Source organism: Salmo salar, chromosome ssa10, assembly GCF_905237065.1.
Source record: "Salmo salar chromosome ssa10, Ssal_v3.1, whole genome shotgun sequence".
NCBI classification, from domain to species: Eukaryota; Metazoa; Chordata; class Actinopteri; order Salmoniformes; family Salmonidae; genus Salmo; species Salmo salar.
Window position 1 is genome coordinate 95,817,136 of NC_059451.1, and position 20,956 is coordinate 95,838,091.

The window sequence follows — 20,956 nt, forward strand, 5'->3', positions numbered from 1 at the left end:
AGTTCAGGTCAACTCCAACATGCCTAAAAATAATTTGATTTTAAAAAAAGTAAGAAAAGATTTGTAAAGCTTAGGGGATGTCTAGATGTGTTGTTGTTTCCTCTCTAGCCTAGGGACTTAGACATTCTGGACACCTCTATACATTTCTCTAAATCTCCCTGTCCTCAATTCCTCACCGTGTGTGTGTGTGTGTGTGTGTGTGTGTGTGTGTGTGTGTGTGTGTGTGTGTGTAAGAACACTAACAAGACAGCTGTAGTCTGGGTACAGTAGGCTAAACAGATGAGTGTATGTATAATACAGTGTTGAATCCTGTTGAACACTGTGCCGGAGCAGGGTTCGTTTAGCAGTGAAAGGGACTCTCTCAGGCATCGATTCAGCCGACCAACCAGGCATGAGAATAATGCAGGTCAGCCGTGTGATTGGTTGGTCAATGTGTCGATTACTCCCTGGCCCTGCCCAGTATTTCCTGGTAGAGGGGTTGAGTTGAAAATAGTTCCAGGTCAAAGGGTGTGCTGCTGCTCACTGACCACATAAAGGAGTCTCATAGACCATTTCTGGCCCCCTTCTCCCCGAAGTCTGCACCCTTACACCCTATGGTACATTTGTTTTGGTTTCTTTGAATAGGATCCTACCAACTGTGTGTGTGTGTGTGTGAGCATTGAAATGTCCAGACACATAGTGTAAGAAACGGTCTTTAATGTGTCCTCTTCTTTTTCTTTACAGAAACCATGACAGAGGAATGCTGATTTCTTAACAACATCATTCCGCGGCACCAGACGGCCACAAAGCACAACGTCCACACATCTCCAAACCACCCAGAAACCAAGCAACAGTACAGAAGTCCAGATGGACCCGTCACCCAACACCGCACACTTTCATGACGAGATTATCCACAGAAACAAATGACAACAAATGACAACAAAACTAAACATCAAGGAAAATACTGAGTTCCTGTTTGATCAACTACTAAAACTCCTGGATTCTCTCTTTCTCTATCACCAGTAGCTACAGACATAATTGTGACTTGTGACAAAGATACAGTACCACATTGTAAATAGCATTTTGTAGAGTATTATATGTTATAATATGTAGGTTGGAGGTCTAACTGTAGACAGACACCGTAGAGGGCAGAGGTGATGATGCGTGAGTTCCCGTTAGCACATAGGCCCAATGCTGTTCCTGTAAATAATGGACAGTAGAAGTGAATAGGGCCTCATATGGAATACAGCTACTACATCTGTATATAGGCATGACACCATAGCTCTAATATGTACATAGGCATTCAATTATACCTCCTTATTTCTCCTATCCCCCTTCAACCCCCCTACACTAGCACAATGATAATCACCATATCTCCATACTCAGACATGTAAAAGATATATATACAGGAGGAAACTGGAGATACAGAGAGAAGATACACACAGGGTTGCAGCTGGTAACACACTGGAGTGAGAAACACAGACCCACTTTGGCTGGAATAAGAAACTGGTGAACTCTCCCTGCCACAAAGAGGCACACAATAACCCTGGTGTATTTGTACGTGTATTTTACTCCCCTTAGTGAAGTGAAAGTTTCAGTTCAATGGTTTGAAAGCTTTCTACAGTCCACTCAATGTACAAATGTTCATTTTCATCCCCACTTTCTCCCTCTCCCTCCATTCCTGATTGGCTAGTCCCTCCTCTCTCCACCAGTCCTGATTGGCTGTTGACAGTCAGTGTGGGCGTGTCAATCAGAGGGCCTGTAGGCCCGTAGGCCTCTCTGAGACTAGGCGCTCGCTTAGCTCCCACAGGCTGGCTGCAGTGACCTGGTCCTCGGCCTGGGGGGAGGGCAGGCAGCGGAAACAGTTGTTGAAGTACATCCCTCCTAGACCCTCCAGCTCCGGAGCTACCGCACAGTACACCGTGGTGGCTGCCCCCTGTTGCTGTGGAGACAGAGAGACAGAGAGACAACAGTCAACATGGAGGACAGACAGAGCAGCACTGATCAACATCATCTGTGTGGGAAGGGACAGTCAGAGAGACTGACAGAGACGCTCTTGTCCGCCAAGAGATACACAGGAAATCCAGGCACCCTAAAGATCCTGCCAAGACACCTCCACTGGAATACACACACCTGGACTCAGCGACCCTGATCCTCCAGAGCTTCCATATGAGACAGACAAGGAACTCCATGCAAATGGAGAGAGACAGAAAGAGAGATACAGAGAGGATAAACTCCATAGAGACACCCCTCTCTGCCACAGCCCATAATGATGGGATAGTGTTACCATAGGGACAATGGATCTGGATATTTTTATTTATATACAGTACCAGTCAAAGGTTTGGACACACCTACTCATTCAATTTTTTTTTTTTTTTTAACTATTTTCTACAATGTATAATATTAGTGAAGACATCAAAACTATTAAATAACACATATAGAATCATGTAGTAACCAAAAAAGTGTTAAACAAATCAAAATGTATTTTAGATTTTAAATTCTTCAAAGTAGCCACTCTTTTACTTGATGACAGCTTTGCACACTCTTGGCATTCTCTCAACCAGCTTCATGAGGAATGCTTTTCCAACAGTCTTGAAGGAGTTCCCACATATGCTGAGCACTTGTTGGCTGCTTTTCCTTCACTCTGCGGTCCAACTCATCCCAAACCATCTCAATTGGGTTGAGGTCAGGTGATTGTGGTGGCCAGGTCATCTGATGCAGCACTCTATCAATCTCCTTGGTCAAATTGCCCTTACACAGCCTGGAGGTGTGTTTTGGGTCATTGTCCTGTTGAAAAACAAATGATAGTCCCACTAAGCGCAAACCAGATGGGATGGCGTATCACTGCAGAATACTGTGGTAGCCATGCTGGTTAAGTGTGCTTTGAATTCTATATAAATCACAGACAGTGTCACCAGCAAAGCACCCCCACACCATCACACCTCCTCCTACATGCTTCACTGTGGGAACCACACATGTGGAGATCATCCGTTCACCTACACAGCCCTTGGAACCAAAAATCTAAAATTTGGACTCATCAGACCAAAGTACAGATTTCCACAGGTCTAATGTCAATTGCTCGTGTTTCTTGGCCCAAGCAAGTCTCTTCTTCTTATTTGTGTCCTTTAGTAGTGGTTTCTTTGCAACAATTCGACCATGAAGGTCTGATTCACACAGTCTCCTCTGAACAGTTGATGTTGAGATGTGTCTGTTACTTGAACTCTGTGAAGCATTTATTTGGGCTGCAATCTGAGGTGCAGTTAACTCTAATGAACTTATCCTCTGCAGCAGAGGTAACTCTGGGTCTTCCTTTCCAGTGGCGGTCCTCATGAGAGCCAGTTTCATCATAGCGCTCAATGTTTTTTGTGACTGCACTTGAAGAAACTTTCAAAGTTCTTGAAATGTTCTGGATTGACTGACCTTCATGTCTTAAAGTAATGATGGACTGTCGTTTCTCACTGCTTATTTGAAATGTTCTTGCCAAAATATGGACTTGGTCTTTTACCAAATAAGGCTATCTTCTGTATACCACCCCTACCTTATCACAAAACAATTGATTGGCTCAAACGCATTAAGAAGGAAACAAAATCCACAAATGTCCTTTTAACAAGGCACACCTGTTAATTGAAATGCATTCCAGGTGACTACCTCATGAAACTGGTTGAGAGAATGCCAAGAGTGTGCAAAGCTGTCATCAAGGCAAAGGGTGGCTACTTTGAAGAATCTAAAATCTAAAATATATTTTGATTTGTTTAACAGTTTTTTGGTTACTACATGACTCCATATGTGTTATTTCATAGTGTTTATGTCTTCACTATTATTCTACAATGTAGAAAATAGTACAAATAAAGAGAAACCCCTGGAATGAGTAGGTGTGTCCAAAATTTTGACTGGTACAGTACATATATATATTTCTATATTGTGTGTATACAGGACTGCTGACTCTCCACAGAGTGCATACTTATGGAAATGTGGTAAATACACAGACCAGGGACAACACTGTCTGTCCACAAAACAACACGATCTCTGTAGAATACCACAATAACTGTGGGAAGGTGGCGACTGTTCATCCAGATTTGAAGTAAAACACACCCAAAATATGTTGCACTTGATATTTCTACAGCTGCAATATTTTGTAGTTGTTTTGTGGAAGTTTGCACACTGTTTTCTGTTTTCTGGACAGAGGATGTGGCCCACGGTGTTCTAGACTGGGAAGGAGGGAGCAGCTCTTCTCATTGGGAGTGGAGAGCCAGAGGGTTCTGTAAACTCTATAAGGGAACATATAGTATCTATACCATGATTACACATCTGTACATGTTCACATTATCTAGGGGTTCATGAGGGAAGTCAGACTGTAGAGTAGAGAGCAACGGTCCTAAACAGTAAACATTGGAGTATATACGGTTTGCCACAGTAAAGAGTGAGATACACCACTAAAGAGTGATATGATGAGAATAGTGCTCTTGTACACACACATCATATATAGTACAGGCATGCACACGCTCGCAAACCCCACTCCTTTCTCTCTTCTCTTTCTAAGAAACCTAGAGAGCAGACAGCCTGTTAGACTCTCTACCCTACACCCTCTAATTGAGTGGGAAATGACTACTCAGAAGCTGGATTTCTCAGTTTAACATCTCAAATCCAGTTTACAGTAGTCTGTAGTCACACTGTACTGAGACATGCCTCCCTAATGCAGCACCAGCCGGCACAGTCAGTAATTAGGAGTGGAGAGAGGGAGAGAGGGAGTGCGATTCCACAGCGTTTGAAACAGAGAGGAAGAAACCGACATCAGAGAGTATTACAGCCAGAATTCAGGCGCTCAGAGGATCTTTCATGTAGCCCTGCTGCTGGCTAAAAACTTCTGCTGGCTAAAAACTGCTGTGACGTTATGAGAAGACAGGAGACTGTTCTGGAGCTGACTTCTATAGACACATGAAATACTTCTCTCTGGCTAACTGCTCTTTATCTACAAATGAGACTGGGGAGAGGACTGATGAGAGACTGCAGAGCAGAGCAGTTTAGTACAGTGCACTGGCAGAGCAGCAAAGGTCTGTACACAAACACACACACACTTCAAAGGCACAGCCTCATTGAGGCTCATTTGAGCATCTGCAGCCTAAGCTGGCAGAGGCTAATACAGGGAGACACACATACGGAAATATACCAGAACTGTTCCAGCACACACACACTGGCTGTCATTAAGATCTAGCAACACACACAGTCACACAATGTACACACAGTCACACACATGTACACACAGTCACACAATGTACACACATGTACACACAGTCTCACACATGTACACACAGTCACACAGTCACACATGTACACACAGTCACACAATGTACACACAGTCACACACATGTACACACAGTCACACAATGTACACACATGTACACACAGTCTCACACATGTACACACAGTCACAGAATAAAGTGCATGCACACATACACAGACATACAGTAGACTCTCTCATTGAGCAATACAGACACACATCAAACATCCTTCTCAGTGCTGGTAGTAGCAGCGGCAGATTGATGAAACAACTGCATCTCTCTGCTGTCTCCCTCCCTGCCAGCACACTGATAACTCTACACACCTCATAGGACTGGCATATCAAAGGCTCACACATGTCACTCAGTGTCTAAGAGACACACCCAGACCCACATATACACAGTTCAGAAGCAGGGTGTCAGATCATTTAGCTAACCAGTCACCCTCAGTTACCTGCTTTAGAATGTAGACACAAACTCACTGGAAGATGCAATATATTTACCTTCCTGCTCATCTTACTCTACTTCCAGGGTCATCTCTGTTTTAGGTGAAAGGTGGTCCATCAATACATTGGAATGATTTACACCTGATCTGAGAACGCAGCTCTACTGCACAGCAGGGAATTCTGTCTGAGGGAGACAACAAGATATGTACACAGCAGAAGGAGAGAGAGGGAGAAAGAGAGAGGGAGAGAGTGTGTGTGTGTGTGTTATCTTCTTGGTGTTCAGCTCGGCCCTCCCACTACATGACCTTTTTACCCGTGTAAGAGATAAGCCTGATGAGATTAGCATGCTAGACATTAACATGCAGAACCACCCACCACCACTATCTATCAGAGATACATAGAGAGAAGAAGGGAATGGGCTGGAGACAAACACACACACACACACAAACAGACACACAAACAGACAAAACACACACACACACACACACACACAGACAAACACAGACAAACAGACAGACAGACAGACAGACAGACAGACAGACAGACAGACAGACAGACAGACAGACAGACAGACAGACAGACAGACAGACAGACAGACAGACAGACAGACACACACACACACACACACACACACACACACACACACACACACAATCCCTCCTGACATGTACAGTAGCCCAACAGATGTGTATAATCATGTACATTATAAATAATAACTGTACATTTTAGGTGTCGACCAACCAATGGCTCTTTCTGTTTGTGTACTAGTATTTGTCAATGTAAATCCTGATTCTGATATACATAGTTTTACAGAGTTGACAGAGAAATGACTGGTTTTCTTGGGGTTGGTATGTTATGTTCCTATCAGACAGAACTGAGCACCACACACTGGTGGGTGGAGAGGAAAGGGTTAATTGAGTGTAAGCCAAAGCAACTGTCCCTGAGACATCCCATAAATCACCAGAACTAAACGGGGAAAGGAAAACACTTTCACCATCACTTCAGCAATATAGTAGAAATGTGACAAACCGAAGTAGCAGGGTCCTAGCCAACAAGATCTTTTCCAGACCACTTAAACACACAAACCCAACCTCTGCAATCTCTATGCTTTAAGAGCTGCAATAAACAGGCCCTAGATCAGCAGCAATAACCTGACCATGTCTGGCCTGGACCATCACTGCTCTGGAAAATAGTGCCGGATCACATTTATGTCTTCCAATTTTCAACAGAATGAAAATATTTAAAATGTACTTTGGAAAGTATTCTGCAATATTTAACTGTTGAACAGCCACTCTTCAATGTATTGAAAAGCAAGGTCAGAGAGAAGGGAGATATTGGTGTTGAATCATTACAGGGTAACTATACTGTATCTCAGAGTTGTTCGGCGTTGTTTTGATAGTATAACATGTTACTGTGGTGATCTCTAACCATGTCTAATCACTCTGTGCTTGTACAGTACAGCAATACTATATGATCCATTGTGCTATTTGTTAGCATAGGACTAATGTACCAGAAAGAGAAAAAAAAACTGTTTTGTTTCTGCCTCATCAAGGTTGGGCTCTGTCATTCTGTCATACGAAGTGTTCTCTGTTAATATGCGTGACCCTTTTCCCAGACGTGTGTATTTATGACATTGACCTGTAAATACACCCAGTACTGTAGAGCACTCTGTTCTTGGCCCAGCCCGTCCTGTCCTGTACAAAGGAACATGTAAATAGCAAACAGCTATGCATGCTGACAGTCTAGCACTTCTTTCAGGTACTTTTATAATCCCAAACTTCTCATATGGCATGTGCTGAAAATGATCTATGAACAAGTCAAATAAAAAGAGAATAATAAAAAAGAACCAATATGTCAGACGATGACATCCTGGACAAAGTGTAAAGTCTTACAGTTTTCTTACTCTTGTGGGTGGTTCACTTCTGTTCTTTTACCTGTCGTTCTGAATGTGTTCTGTCATTCTGAATGTGGTTAAACCACTCTGGTCAAGGTTCTGTTCAGTTGTCTTGGTGTGTGAAGGGTTGAGGCAAAGCAGAGAGGCAACCTGTGTGTTAACAACTAAAGCCTCGTTAAGAGTCTGTCCACATCTGTCACAGGGCAGCATAGTCCTCTCTTGTTGTGACGAGAGCAGACATGACTGGCCCTGGCAACACACACAGGGGGACACTGATTGTGATTTAGCAGTGTTCTGTTTTAAGGAACTAGAATTGGAACTAGGCTATATAACAAGCTTATATGATAGGATGATCACAGAGGATAGTATGAGCAGTAAAAGAGACTTGCCTCAGCTCTAGGATCCAGTCTCTCTGAACTAACAGTCTCACATGAAGGTCTATCTATGCCATGATGGAGAAGATGGGACTCCAACAGGACTTTGTGCTTTTGTTGATCATTTAGGAATGTTTATTTCCAACCCCATGGTGTTCACAATAGATGGAAGTATCTGATTTTTAATCTGTGCTAAAGATATTTCACATTTAATAAATGATCATTGTAACAACAACACGTCTGCTGGCTTGTCTCTGGCCCATGTTTGTGTAATAGAGAGCGACAGAGCGAGTGAGAGTGAGAGAGAGGAGAGAGTGTATGTTTATACTAGCCCTCAGCGGCGCTAGCCTCTGCGAGCCGACAGCCCATCTAAGCGTGCCCAGCCCAGATGTGAGGGGAATCCTGGGTAACGTGGTCCACTCAGATAAACGGACTGGCCCTCCATTCAGCCTAACCAATCAACCGGAAGGAGAGGGATTAACACCACAAACACACCAGCACACCTCTAAAAAACAACACAATGTTCACCCTCATGACTCCACAGTCACCCCCGTAACCTCAGCCCCCCTCCACAACACACACACACACACACACACACACACACACACACACACACACACACACACACACACACACACACACACACACACACACACACACACACACACACGTATAATGCTGTTCTTGCCATTCTAATGGGAGAGCCCTCTAAGGCACTGGCCTCTGCTCCTCAGTATGTATTACATTCTATTAAAAAGCCATCATTAGCCCCTAGGCCTTCTGGGTAATACAGGGAACTGGGCGGCCTGCTCCCCAGAGGGGGCATTAGGGACAGGATGGAGAGACCACACACCTAACCCTGGTCCCCCTGTCCCCACATCACATCTCTCCATCTGAAGAACATTAGGATAGAGAATGGAGACCACACACCTAACCCTGGTTCCCCCTGTCCCCACATCACATCTCTCCATCTGAAGAACATTAGGATAGAGAATGGAGACTACACACCTAACCCTGGTTCCCCCTGTCCCCACATCACATCTCTCCATCTGAAGAACATTAGGATAGAGAATGGAAACCACACACCTAACCCTGGTTCCCCCTGTCCCCACATCACATCTCTCCATCTGAAGAACATTAGGATAGAGAATGGAGAGACCACACACCTAACCCTGGTTCCCCCTGTCCCCACATCACATCTCTCCATCTGAAGAACATTAGGATAGAGAATGGAGACCACACACCTAACCCTGGTTCCCCCTGTCCCCACATCACATCTCTCCATCTGAAGAACATTAGGATAGAGAATGGAGAGACCACACACCTAACCCTGGTTCCCCCTGTCCCCACATCACATCTCTCCATCTGAAGAACATTAGGATAGAAAATGTTATTGTTCACCTAATACTTTTTTGCACTATTGGTTAGAGCCTGTAAGTAAGAATTTCACAGTAAGGTGAATACCTGTTGTATTCGGCACACGTGACAAATAAACTTTGATATTATTTGATTGATTTGAGAATGGAGAGAGTGTACACTTTCAATCCCCGATACCGCTATGTCATACATCTAACCTCTCTGTCACCACACTCCACCATCTCTGCCTCACCTCCAACTTCTGCAATGTGTGTGTGTGTGTGTGTGGGGGGGTGAACAAAAGGGAGGTAAGGATGACAAAAGAGTAGGGAAGAAGGGGATGAAGGGATGAGTCGATGAATCATTCAAGGGGAAAACGATGGAAATGAGAAGGACTTGGGCAGCAACTGTGAAACTATCTCCTCTTTATCTTGGGATAGGACTTGTGAGGTGATGGGCTCCAGCTAATTATTGTCCCCTAATAAAAGCAACATATGCTAACACAATAAAAGGCCTTATTGGACAGCTCTTCATTAAAGAGGGGCAGTAAAGAGAGAGGGGTTCTGGCACAGGGAGGAGATTAAAAGGCCTGGTCTGAATGGGAGAATAGGAGTCTCCTATATAGTGGGACTATGGGGGCATGTAGGACTATAAAACAGCTGCATTAAACAAGAAGAGGACTGGACGCTTTATTGGGCGTGATCTCTTTCTCTCTGTCACTCCCAGTCACTCCCAGTCACTCCTCCTTACTTTCTCCCTCTCCCACTTTCTCATTTCATCTTTCTCCATCTCACTCCCTCTCTTCCCCACATTCTCATTTCATCTATCTCCATCTTTCTCTTTCTCACTTCCTCTCCAACCCACTCTTCCTCACCTCTCTCCTAAGCAGTGCCGCAACGCGTTTGATTTTAGCGCGAACGCTGCTCCTTCGTGGAATTGCTGTGCGCTCTCTCACTATTAAGCATGTAAACACATTGGTCAGAGAATGGCTGGCTGGTGGCTCGGCGGGAAAATGGTTTAAACCTGATCTAAAAACAGCCCTATAGCCGTCTAGCCTTATTACAGTGAGATTTCACATGCACTGCATTCGTTGCCTTCCCTTTAGACAGCATAAATAAAACAGGATTGGGTGAATAACTTGAAAATGATATCCATAAGCCTACTAATACATGAATTAATTAAAAACATACACATATTTAATAGAATAAACAGGAAGAGAAGTTATTTCAACCTTGTAATAATGCATTTTCTTTCAATTTGCTCTATTGAATCTAATTATCAATATAATAAAATGATATTTCCTTGAAAAGTAGCCCTACAGCCTACTCAAACATCAATATTGGCTTTAGCAAGGCACTGTGCAGATTCAATCATTTTCAGCACAAGGAATTGTTTTAGGATTCATTTTCAGCACGTGATGATGAGTTTTTTAGGATAAGCTAGAGATTCTACACCGCTGTTTGTCGGCAGCACACTAAATCTTTCCATCCATTGGAGGAGCATGTTAACATCAGAAGCCTCCTCCCTAAGTTTGTTTTACTCACTGCTTTAGCACACTCCACCAACCCTGATGTCCTTGCCGTGTCTGAATCCTGTCATAGGAAGGCCACCAAAAATTCTGAGATTTCCATCCCCAAATACAACCTTTTCCGTGAAGATAGAACTGCCAAAGGGGGAGGAGTTGCAGAGATAGCCTGCAAAGTTCTGTCATACTTTCCATCCAGGTCTATGCCCAAACAGTTCGAGCTTCTAATTTTAAAAATGAATCTCTCCAGAAATAAGTCACTCACTGTTGCCGCCTGTTATAGACCCCCTCAGCTCCCAGATGTACTCTGGCCACCATATGTGAATTGATTGCCCCCCATCTATCCTCAGAGTTCGTTCTGTAGGTGACCTAAACTGGGATATGCTTAACACCCCGGCCATCCTACAATCTAAGCTAGATGCCCTCAATCTCACACAAATTATCAAGGAACCCACCAGGTACAACCCTAAATCCGTAAACATGGGCACCCTTATAGATATTATCCTGACCAACTTTCCCTCCAAATACACCTCTGCTGTTTTCAATCAGGATCTCAGCGATCACTGCCTCATTGCCTGCATTCGCTATGGGTCAGTGGTTAAACGACCACCCCTCATCACTGTCAAACGCTCCCTAAAACACTTCTGCGAGCAGGCCTTTCTAATTGACCTGGCCGGGTAACCTGGAAGGATATGGACCTCATCCCGTCAGTCGAGGATGCCTGCTCGTTCTTTAAAAGTAATTTCCTCACCATCTTAAATAAGCATGCCCCATTCAAAAAATGTAGAACTAAGAACAGATATAGCCCTTGGTTCACTCCAGACCTGACTGCCCTCGACCAGCACAAAAACATCCTGTAGCGGTCTGCACTAGCATCGAATAGTCCCTGTGATATGCAACTGTTCAGGGAAGTCAGGAACCAATACACGCAGTCAGTCAGGAAAGCAAAGGCTAACTTTTTCAAACAGAAATTTGCATCCTGTAGCTCTAACTCCAAAAGGTTTAGGGACACTGTAAAGTCCATGGAGAATAAAAGCACCTCCTCCCAGCTGCCCACTGCACTGAGGCTAGGTAATAATGTCACCACCGATAAATCCACGATAATCGAGAATTTCAATAAGCATTTCTCACGGCTGGCCATGCTTTCCTCCTGGCTACCCCAACCCCTCTCTTTCTAAAATTATCCACAGCCATTGTTGCAACCCCAATTACCAGTCTGTTCAACCTCTCTTTCGTATCGTCCAAGATCCCTAAAGATTGGAAAGCTGCCGAGGTCATCCCCCTCTTCAAAGGGGGGTGACACTCTAGACCCAAACTGTTATGAACCTATATCCATCCTGCCCTGCCTTTCTAAAGTCTTCGAAAGCCAAGTTGATAAACAGATCACCGACCATTTCGAATGGACCTCAGCCACGCTCAAGGTCCAAAACAATATCATAACCTCCATCGATAAAAGACAGTACTGTGCAGCTGTCTTCATCGACCTGGCCAAGGCTTTCGACTCTGTCAATCACTGTATTCTTATCGACAGACTCAACAGCCTTGGTTTCTCAAATGACTGCCTCGCCTGGTTCACCAACTACTTCTCAGACAGAGATCAGTGTGTCAAATCAGAGGGCCTGTTGTCTGGACTGGCAGTATCTATGGGGGTACCACAGAGTTAAATTATCGGGCCGACTCTTTTCTCTGTATATATCAATGATGTCGCTCTTGCTGCGGGTGATTCCCTGATCCACCTCTATGCAGACGACACCATTCTGTATACATCTGGCCCTTCTTTGGACACTGTGTTAACAAACCTCCAAATGAGCTTCAATGCCATACAACACTCCTTCCGTGGCCTCCAACTATTCGTAAACGCTAGTAAAACTAAATGCATGCTTTTCAACCGTTCGCTGCCGCACCCGCCCGCCCGACTAGCATCACTACTCTGGACGGTTAAATCTAGAATCGGCTTCCTATTTCGCAACAAATCCTCCTTCACTCACGCCGCCAAACATACCCTCGTAAAACGGACTATTCTACTGATCCTTGACTTCGGCGATGTCATTTACAAAATAGCCTCCAACACTCTACTCAGCAAACTGGATCTATCACAATGCCATCCGTTTTGTAACCAAAGCCCCAAATACCACCCACCACTGCGACCTGTATGCTCTTGTCGGCTGGCCCTCGCTACATATTCGTCGCCAGACCCACTGGCTCCAGGTCATCTATAAGTATATGCTAGGTAAAGCTCCACCTTATCTCAGCTCACTGGTCACGATAACAACACCCACCCGTAGCACGCGCTCCTCCAGGTATATCTCACTGGTCATCCCCAAAGCCAACACCCCTTTGGCTGCCTTTCCTTCCAGTTCTCTGCTGCCAATGACTGGAACGAATTGCAAAAATGGCTGAAGCTGGAGACTTATATTTCCCTCACTAACTTTAAACATCAACTATCTGAGCAGCTGCAGCTGTACATAGCCCATCTGTAAATAGCCCATCCAATCTACCTACCTCATCCCCATATTGTTCTTATTTACTTTTCTGCTCTTTTGCACACCAGTATCTCTACTTGCACATCATCACTCCAGTATTCATTTGCAAAATTGTAATTACTTCGCTACTATGGCCTATTTATTGCCTTACCTCCTCACGCCATCTGCACACACTGTATATAGACTTTCTTTTTTTCTATTGTGTTATTGACTATACGCTTGTTTATTCCATGTGTCTCACTGCTTTGCTTTATCTTGGCCAGGTCGCAGTTGTAAATGAGAACTTGTTCTCAACTAGCCTATCTGGTTAAATAAAGGTGAAATAAAAAAATAAAATTAGGCTATAGTGATCGGCACCAACAGCCTATGTAAAACTCTGTATCAATAGGCTGTCAGTTGTATGAAAAGGAGACGGAAATGTGACTGACCTGCACTGCATAGCTTGGAAAGTGTCCAGATGACTGGGAGCTGATTGGCCAGCAGGCTAGGTGTGAATGTTCTGAAAGTTTAATTATTGTTTTTTAAATAATTTTTTTGTACTTTTACAAAATAAATTCTCCCAAATGTCATGCTATCCCATTGGTAATTACAGTCTTGTCCCATTGCTGCAACTCCCCTACGTACTCGGGAGAGGCGAAGGTCGAGAGCCATGTGTCATCTGAAACACGACCCTGACAAGCCGCACTGCTTCTTGACACACTGCTCGCTTAACCCGGAAGCCAGTCGCACCAATGTGTCAGAGGAAACACCGTCCAGCTGGCGACCGGCGTCAGGATGCTGGCACCCAGTCCGCCACAAGGAGTCACTAGAGCGCGATGGGACAAGGAAATCCAGGCCGGCCAAACCCTCCCCTAACCTGGACGATGCTGGGCCAATTGTGCGCCGCCTCACGGGTCTCCTAGTCACAGCCGGCTGATACACTGAAATCTTAATTGTAATCAATTATGAATATAATAAGAAACCCATCGACCCCTTAGGGGCCATCAGCGGGACAAAAGTCTTGCTTAGTCAATGAGATGGTCCACTATTTAGGGCAGCGGCGCTTTATCAAATGGTCATATTGATGTTTTAAGCTACACCGTGTAGTGAAAACAGTTTATATCCAAAATGATGCTTGCGATTGCAAAATCGAATGCTTCTGACTGATAGCACACGATACAAAAAGAGCCAAAGTAGCGTAGTACATTCCACAAAAAGTATTGCTGGACAAAAAGACACATGCGTCTCTCTCTCTCCCGTTTTCACTTCATTCACTTACTCTCTCTATAGGAGTAGGATATTCAGTGCCTTCAGAAAGTATTCATACCCCTTGACTTATTCCACATTTGGTTGTTACAGCCTGAATTGAACCCATGATAACAATGTGAAAACAGGATTTTTGAAATATTCACAAATGTATTGAAAATGAAATACAGAAATATCTAATTTACATAAGTATTCACAACACTGAGTCAATACATCACCTTTGGCAGCGATTACAGCTGATAACCATTTTCAAGTCTTGAAATTTACAAGCAGTTTTAAGTCAAAACTGTAACTCAGCCACTCAGGAACTGTCTTCTTGGAAGCAACTCAAGTGCAGATTTTGCCGGTGCTTAGCTCCATTCTGTACATTTTTTATCCTGAACAACTCCCCAAGCGCTTAACGATTACAAGCATATCCATAACATGATGCAGCCGCCACTATGCTTGAAAATATGGAGAGTAGTACTTAGTAATGTGTTGTATTGGATTTGCCCCAAACATAACACTTTGTATTCAGGACAAAAAGTTAATTGCGTTGCCACATTTTTTGCAGTATTACTTTAGTGCCTTGTCGCAAACAGGATGCATGTTTTGGAATATTTGTACTCTGTAAAGGCTTCCTTTTCACTCTGTCAATTAGGTTAGTATTGTAGAGTAACAACAATGTTGTTGATCCATCCTTAGTTTTCTCCTATCACAGCATTTAAAATCACCATTGGCCTCATGGTGAAATCCCTGAGTGGTTTCCTTCCTCTCTGGCAACTGAGTTTGGAAGGATGCCTGTATCTTCGTAGTGACTGTTTGTAATGATACACCATCCAAAGTGTAATTAGTAATGAATAACTTCACCATGCTCAAATGGATATTCAATGTCAGCTTTTTTATTTTTACCCATCTACCAAAACCTCCCTGGTCTTTGTGGTTGAATCTGTGTTTGAAATTCACTGCTCGACTGAGGGACCTTACAGATAATTGTATGCGTGGGGTGAAAATATGAGGTAGTCATTGAAAAATCATGTTAAACACAAGTTATTTAGGCTTGCCATAACAACACATTTCAGCTTTTTATTTTTAATACATTTGTTAATAAATCTAAATAAATAAAAAAATCACTTTGACATTATGGGGTATTGTGTGTTGGCCAGTCACAAAAAATATATATTTTGTCAATTTTAAATTCAGGCTGTAACACAACAAAATGTGGAAAAAGTCAAGGGGTGTGAATACTTTCTGAAGGCACTGTAATTGTATTTGGACCAGAGATCCAGAAGGCAAAAGCATCAGAATACACCCATCTCAATCAAGTCATTCTGTCTCATTGTTATGGTAACTACAGCCTATTGGTCCATTTGGAAATGGAACATAGTCACAATGAACAACAAGCAACAATACGGATGGGATGAGGATTTATTCAACTATGTATATGCATTCAGACTGTCAAGCAATGGACAATATGACTTATATGATGGAATATGAATTGATATCGAAAGTATCAACAATAGAGGAAACCACCAGGCTATTTGGATGACAATAATATTGATGTTATAGTAGATATTATAAATTAAACGTTTTAATCCAGTGAGCAACCCCTGTCCCTCCTTCTCTCCATTCTCCCTCCCTCCCTCCCTCCATCTCTTTCCTTTCCTTCCTTCCTTCCTCCTCCGTAGTTCTCTCGCTGGAGGTCATCAGAGGAGTGCTCTGGTTTAAATAAGGAGGCAGATTTGGCCCATTAAATTCTGCTAGTAATTATATTAATTTGGCAGGGACGTGTCATTTTCACAGGAGAGCAACTAGCACAGCCATTATCTCACTCACACACACACACACACACACACACACACACACACACACACACACACACACACACACACACACACACACACACACACACACACACACAGTAAAGAAACTAGCAGTAACATTATGAGTGTCCAGAGTTCTGTTAACAGGACCGATCAGTGTGCCCTTGGTCATCACGGTTACCCGAACATACTTATATCCCTCCCTTTCTCTCTCCTCCTTTTCCCTTCGCTCTCTCCCTTTCTCCTCCAGTCTGTGTCTCTGTGTGTGTGTGTGTGTGTGCTGCGTGGCCCTGCTCTGACAGTATAATACCATATGACTAGTAGAGCTTGTCTAACTACTTAACACCTTTTCACCAGAGTAATGAGGGCACTGGGTCTGGGCCCCACTGTGTGGTTGTGACTGTGTAATGGCATTGCTGGGTTGGTACTGCGTGTGTGTGTGTGTGTGTGGTACAGGGTGGCGAGCGTAGGGTTTTGGTGTTGGGATTAAGTGATGGCAGGCAGTAAGCAGAAAGCTTTGCATTTAGAGTAGCAGTCACCACAGAACACAGAGACTAAATAGTTCCTGTTCCATGGCCCAACACCACTCCCCTCAGGTCTACAGTCCTCTGAAACAACCCACAGCCTCGCCTGCATTCATTCCATTACACGCACACACTGCAGACTCCCGTGCTCCTGTGTGTGTTCATGTGCTCCGGTGTCTGTGTGTGTGTGCGCATATTCCCGAGCTCCTGTGAGTGTGTGTGTCAATGCTAACCCCTCTCTGTGCTGCTGGCCGGGTTGAATGCGGTGTGAATAAATTAGTGCTGTTCAGCTCCTCCATGTAATTATGCTGCTGTCAGGACTAGGCCTCTCCTCAACATTCATTTTAATAAAGTTGGCCTCATAGGTCACGGACCACAGGTCACCTTCAGTGACAGCCCAGGGGGCTCGCTCTCTCGCGCTCTCTCGAAGACACACACACACACACACACACACACACACACACACACACACACACACACACACACACACACACACACACACACACACACACACACACACACACACACACACACACACAGAGACAAGTACACAGACATACACACTCTTGCACACAGGCACGTAAACACACCCTTCACCTGTGACTTACATGAGATGGACAGAGAAGAATGGGAGAGGAGAGGAAGAGAAGGGAATGGCAGAAGGGAGGAAGAGAGAAAAAGAGAAACAGAGTTGAAGGGGAGGGGCTAAAAGGAGGAGAGAAAAGCGGTAAATGATCGAGGTCAAAAAGGAAGAGGGAGCAACAGAGGAGAGGAGAGGAAGAGGAGAGGAAAGGAAAGGAGAGGAGAGGAGAGTGTAAGGTGAGAAGTAGGAGAGGAGAGGAGAGGAGGAGAGGAGAGGAGAGGAGAGGAGAGGAGAGGAGAGGAGAGGAGAGGAGAGGAGAGGAGAGGAGAAGAGGGAGAGGGAGAGGAGAGGAGAGGAGAGGAGAGGAGAGGAGAGGAGAGGAGAGGGAGAGGAGAGGAGAGGAGAGGAGAGGAGAGGAGAGGAGAGGAGAGGAGAGGAGAGGAGAGGAGAGAGAGAGGAGAGGAGAGGAGAGGAGAGGAGGAGAGGAGAGGGAGAGGAGAGGGAGAGGAGAGGAGAGGAGAGGAGAGGAGAGGGAGAGGAGAGGAGAGGAGAGGAGAGGAGAGGAGAGGAGAGGAGAGGAGAGTGTAGGGTGAGAAGTAGGAGAGGAGAGGAGAGTGTGAGGTGAGAGGGGGAGAGGAGAGGGAGGAGAGGAGAGGAGAGGAGAGGAGAGGAGAGGGAGGAGAGGAGAGGAGAGGAGAGGGAGAGGAGAGGAGAGGAGAGGAGAGGAGAGGAGAGGGAGAGGAGAGGGAGAGGAGAGGAGAGGAGAGGAGAGGAGAGGAGAGAAGAGGAGAGGAGAGTGTAAGGTGAGAAGTAGGAGAGTGTTCCTCTTGGCCAGATGGCTGTGTGTAGTGTCATTTGTCCTGCTGCTAACACTTACCTTTGGACGTGTGTGTGCGTGTGATTGTGTGTGTGTGTGTCTGACTTATTAAGTCAGTTTCATAAGATGACATCAGTTGTCATGTATATACTGAGCTGTCATCTACCTTTATACCTGACAACATATCCTTCCATCCAGTCAAATCAATCTCATATTGACAGCTGAATGTCGGTGTGAACAGAGATTGATGTCCAGGTACTTACCTCCTTTTCTAAAGGCTGAAACTCTACATGCTGACTGAAATTCACCTCAACTATCTTAACTTGAAAACACTGCAAAAGCATCAGGAGAAAGCACACACATACACACACAAGCCAGTGCGGTCTCTCTGTTGATGTGGCGGTGACTGTTACCGTGGTGATGCTGTTAATTAGCTCCAGCGGTGAACCGCTATTTCCGCGGCTAGGCATTGTTACCGTCAGGTGTGCAGGGTCCTATGACACCACTATGTCTCAAGGACACATCACATCTCTATCTCCCCTCTATCTCCCTTTCTCTCTATTTCTATCTCCCTTTATTTCTATCTCCCTCTATCTCACTCTCTCCCCCTTTCTATTTCTATCTCCCTCTCTCCCCCTTTCTCTCTATTTCTATCTCCCTCTATCTCACTCTCTCCCCCTTTCTATTTCTATCTCCCTCTCTCCCCCTTTCTCTCTATTTCTATCTCCCTCTATCTCACTCTCTCCCCCTTTCTATTTCTATCTCCCCCTCCCCTCTCTATTTCTGTCCCCCTCTAGCTCTCTATTTCTATCTCCCTCTCCCCTTCTCTATTTCTGTCCCCCTCTCGCTCTCTATTTCCATATCCCTCTCTCTCTCTCTATTTCTGTCCCCCTCTCGCTCTCTATTTCTATCTCCCTCTCCCCTCTCTATTTCAGTCCCCCTCTCGCTCTCTATCTCCCTCTCCCCTTCTCTATTTCTGTCCCCCTCTCGCTCTCTATTTCCATATGCCTCTCTCTCTCTCTCTATTTCTGTCCCCCTCTCGCTCTCTATTTCTATCTCCCTCTCCCCTCTCTATTTCAGTCCCCCTCTCGCTCTCTATCTCCCCCTCCCCCCTCTATTTCTGTCCCCCTCTCGCTCTCTATCTCCCCCTCCCCCTCTCCATTTCTGTCCCCCTCTCGATCTCCCTCTCCCCTCTCTATTTCTATCTCGCTCTCTCCCCTTTCTCTCTATTTCTATCTCCCTCTATCTCACTCTCTCCCCTTTCTATTTCTATCTCCCTCTCTCCCCCTTTCTCTCTATTTCTATCTCCCTCTATCTCACTCTCTCCCCCTTTCTATTTCTATCTCCCCCTCCCCCTCTCTATTTCTGTCCCCCTCTAGCTCTCTATTTCTATCTCCCCTCCCCTCTCTATTTCTGTCCCCCTCTCGCTCGCTTATTTCTATATCCCCCTCCCCCTCTCTATTTCTGTCCCCCTCTCGCTCTCTATTTCTATGTCCCTCTCTCTCTCTTTATTTCTGTCCCCCTCTCGCTCTCTATTTCTATCTCCCTCTCCCCCTCTCTATTTCTGTCCCCCTCTCGCTCTCTATTTCTATGTCCCTCTCCCGCTCTCTATTTCTATGTCCCTCTCTCTCTATTTCTATCTCCCTATCTCCCCTCTCTATTTCTATGTCCCTCTATTTCTATCTCCCTTTCTCTCTATTTCTATCTCCCTTTCTCATATATCTCTCTCTCCACCTCTCTATTTGTATCTCCCTCTCCGACTTTGTCTCTCTTAACTCTGCTTTCTAAACTGGTTCCGGCTTTCTAGTTTAAGATTAGGCAGTGGAAGTTTCAATGTAGAGGAAGATATAAGCTGGCTATTGAGGAAGCCAATGTATTCAGAATGGGTTTGCTGTCAGTTCAAGCATACAGCCATTTTGAAGATATCTGTAAGTGTGTGTGTATGTGTTTGTGTCTGAGCTAACCTTGTATTCCCACTCCTTCCCTCTCCCCCCAGTAAACTAGTAGAAGTGTGTACCCTTGCTGTGCGGAGGTGACTTTGCCTGCCTGTGTAATGCTTACAGCAGCATGCTTTGTTAGCTGCAGGTAATTTATGAGAGGACTGTGCTGATGGCCTGATACGATTGGCTGCCCACACTGTCTCCCTTAACACACACACTCACACTATGAGAGAAAACACTCTTACTGTAATCTATCAGAGTCTAGAACCCACTATGAGTCTGTAGAACAGAGAACCAAAAGTGAGGCATGAGATGATAAGAAAGAAACATGAGAAATTGGGGCGGGAAGCTAGAAAAAACAAGGTATGTAGTGGGAGGTAGTTGTTCTGGATTGGTCTCTCTCTCTCCCTACAGTATCTCTCTCTATTTCCCTCTTTCTCCCTATTGCATTACAGAGTGACAGTCCATTCATCTGCGCCCCAGCAGCAAGAACATTTAGTTAATTACATATTTTTAACACCTCCTTATTAGTTCACTCCACTGTGTTTGGGCAGGCACCGTGAACCGTGTGTGTGTGTGTGTGTGTGTGTGTGTCTGTGTGTGTGCTTGCCTATTACTTTCTCCATTCAAGAACATAGTGTGCTACTGCCCTTGGGAAAGTTGAACCTGGTAGTGTGATGGTCTCTCTGTCTCTCTGTCCCTTTACTGAAAC

At 44.7% G+C, this 20,956-nt stretch overlaps 1 protein-coding gene across 1 annotated transcript in view; it reads right to left on the reverse strand.

Annotated features, from left to right (window-relative positions):
* Positions 1-679: 679 nt before the first annotated feature.
* LOC106561335 (WW domain-containing oxidoreductase) overlaps positions 680-20,956 on the reverse strand; it is a 286,217-nt gene continuing 265,940 nt past the window's right edge. Inside the window, exon 9 of the mRNA XM_045688261.1 lies at positions 680-1,921. Coding sequence (XP_045544217.1) covers positions 1,730-1,921 — 192 coding nt within the window. The 3' untranslated portion in view covers positions 680-1,729. The remainder of the gene's footprint in view (positions 1,922-20,956) is intronic.